This window comes from Octopus bimaculoides, chromosome 6 (genome assembly GCF_001194135.2).
Source record: "Octopus bimaculoides isolate UCB-OBI-ISO-001 chromosome 6, ASM119413v2, whole genome shotgun sequence".
NCBI lineage: Eukaryota > Metazoa > Mollusca > Cephalopoda > Octopoda > Octopodidae > Octopus > Octopus bimaculoides.
The window spans coordinates 108,150,636-108,152,417 of NC_068986.1; the positions used below are offsets into that span (position 1 = coordinate 108,150,636).

Below are 1,782 nucleotides of genomic sequence, written 5' to 3' on the forward strand. Positions count from 1 at the left end.
TCCGCTTTCCATGCTGGCATGAGCTCACACACACACACACACACACACATATATACAATGGGCTTCTTTCAGTTTCTGTCTACCAAATCCACTCACAAGGCTTTAATCGGCCTGAGGCTATAGTAGAAGACATTTCCCCAATGTGCCATGCAGTGGGACTGAACCCAGAACCATGTGGTTGGGAAGCAAACTTCTTACCACACAGCCACACCCACACCTATATGTTGAATTTAGTCTAAATAATTAACAATTAATTGGTTTCCAAAGGTACTGAGTGGTGGCTGAGGTGGTTACATTGATATGATATATAGTGTAAGGGGTGCAGTCATGGCTGTGGGGTTAAGATGTTCACTTCCCAAGCACATGGTTTCAGGTTCAGTCCCACTTTGTGGTACTTTGCGAAGGTTTCTTCTATTGTAGCCCCCTGGCTGACCAAAGCCTTGTGAATGATAGTGTAAATAGACACAGGAAGAACCCTGTCATGTGTGTGTGTGTGTGTATTTTGTAAATAGACACAGGAAGAACCCTGTCATGTGTGTGTGTGTGTGTATTTTGTAAATAGACACAGGAAGAACCCCCTTGTGTGTGTGTGTATGCTTCTGTATTTTGACATTATGCGATAATTGTAAACGAGCGTCACTGTCATACAAGCAGTGTTGTTCGTTTCAAACATTCAGTGAGATTATGTTTGACCATGGAGGAATATTACCTTGCTTGGAAACAGGTGAGCGTTGGTGACAGGAAGGGCATCCAGCTGTAGAACAACAAATTCCATCTGCCTCAACAAATTCCATCTGAGCCCCGAGGTCGACTTTGCCTTTCATCCTTTCAGGATCGATAAATTAAGTACCAGTTGCATACTAGGGTCGATCTAATCGACTGACCCCTTCCTCCAAAATTTCAGGCCTTGTGCCTAAGGCGGCGAGCTGGCAGAATCGTTAGCACACCTGGCAAAATGCTTAGCAGTATTTCGTCTGTCTTTACATTTTGAGTTCAAATTCCGCCAAGGTTGACTTTGCCTTTCATCCTTCCAGAATCGATAAATTAAGTACCAGTTGCATACTGGAGTCGATCTAATCGATTGGCCCCCTTCCCCCAAAATTTCAGGCCTTGTGTCTACAGTAGAAAGGATTATAATGTAATATTTTGTTATCCTGAATTGTATAAAAAAGTAGTGAATTCTTGTAGAAATTTAATGAATATTGTGTATTTTTTTTTATTATGTTTTTACTGTTTCTTGCAGCATTTCTATTGTATACCTTACAAGTGGCAATGGCTTTTGCATTTTTGTCATCACTCTATGGAGATTTCATGCAAGTAAGTTGTATATTTTGTGTATCGAGTGGTTAACTGTGTTTGATATCCAAGAAAGTTAGGGGTTGTGAATCCAACCCACTAAGGGATAATATCTATCCAATATACTGCCAGAAGAATACCCAATTATTATTACAATAGTGTTTTTTTCTTTGTATTACCGAGTGCAATAAATGGGTGTGGGTAAAAAGATATTTTACTCTTAATTTATATAGCAATAAGAAAATGGAGGGGAATAGGTGGTATTCATCAACTTGCAGACATTGTATTGTGTCAATTTACTTGTTTATTTGTTTACTAAAAGGACAATAACAACAATATACAAACACATGTGACATATTATGTCATATCAGTAATTAAAAAAGGACATCTAGTGACCGAAAATGGGACAATGACTTACAGCTGTTTCAGTCTAGAGGTGACATGCCTCAGTTGATGAATACCACCTATTCCCCTCCATTTTCTTAT

At 39.3% G+C, this 1,782-nt stretch overlaps 1 protein-coding gene across 1 annotated transcript in view; it reads left to right on the forward strand.

The window, feature by feature from the left end:
- LOC106867985 (uncharacterized) overlaps positions 1-1,782 on the forward strand; it is a 42,140-nt gene that overhangs the window by 19,536 nt on the left and 20,822 nt on the right. Inside the window, exon 10 of the mRNA XM_052968505.1 lies at positions 1,244-1,317. Within this exon, the coding sequence (XP_052824465.1) occupies positions 1,244-1,317 (74 nt within the window). The remainder of the gene's footprint in view (positions 1-1,243; positions 1,318-1,782) is intronic.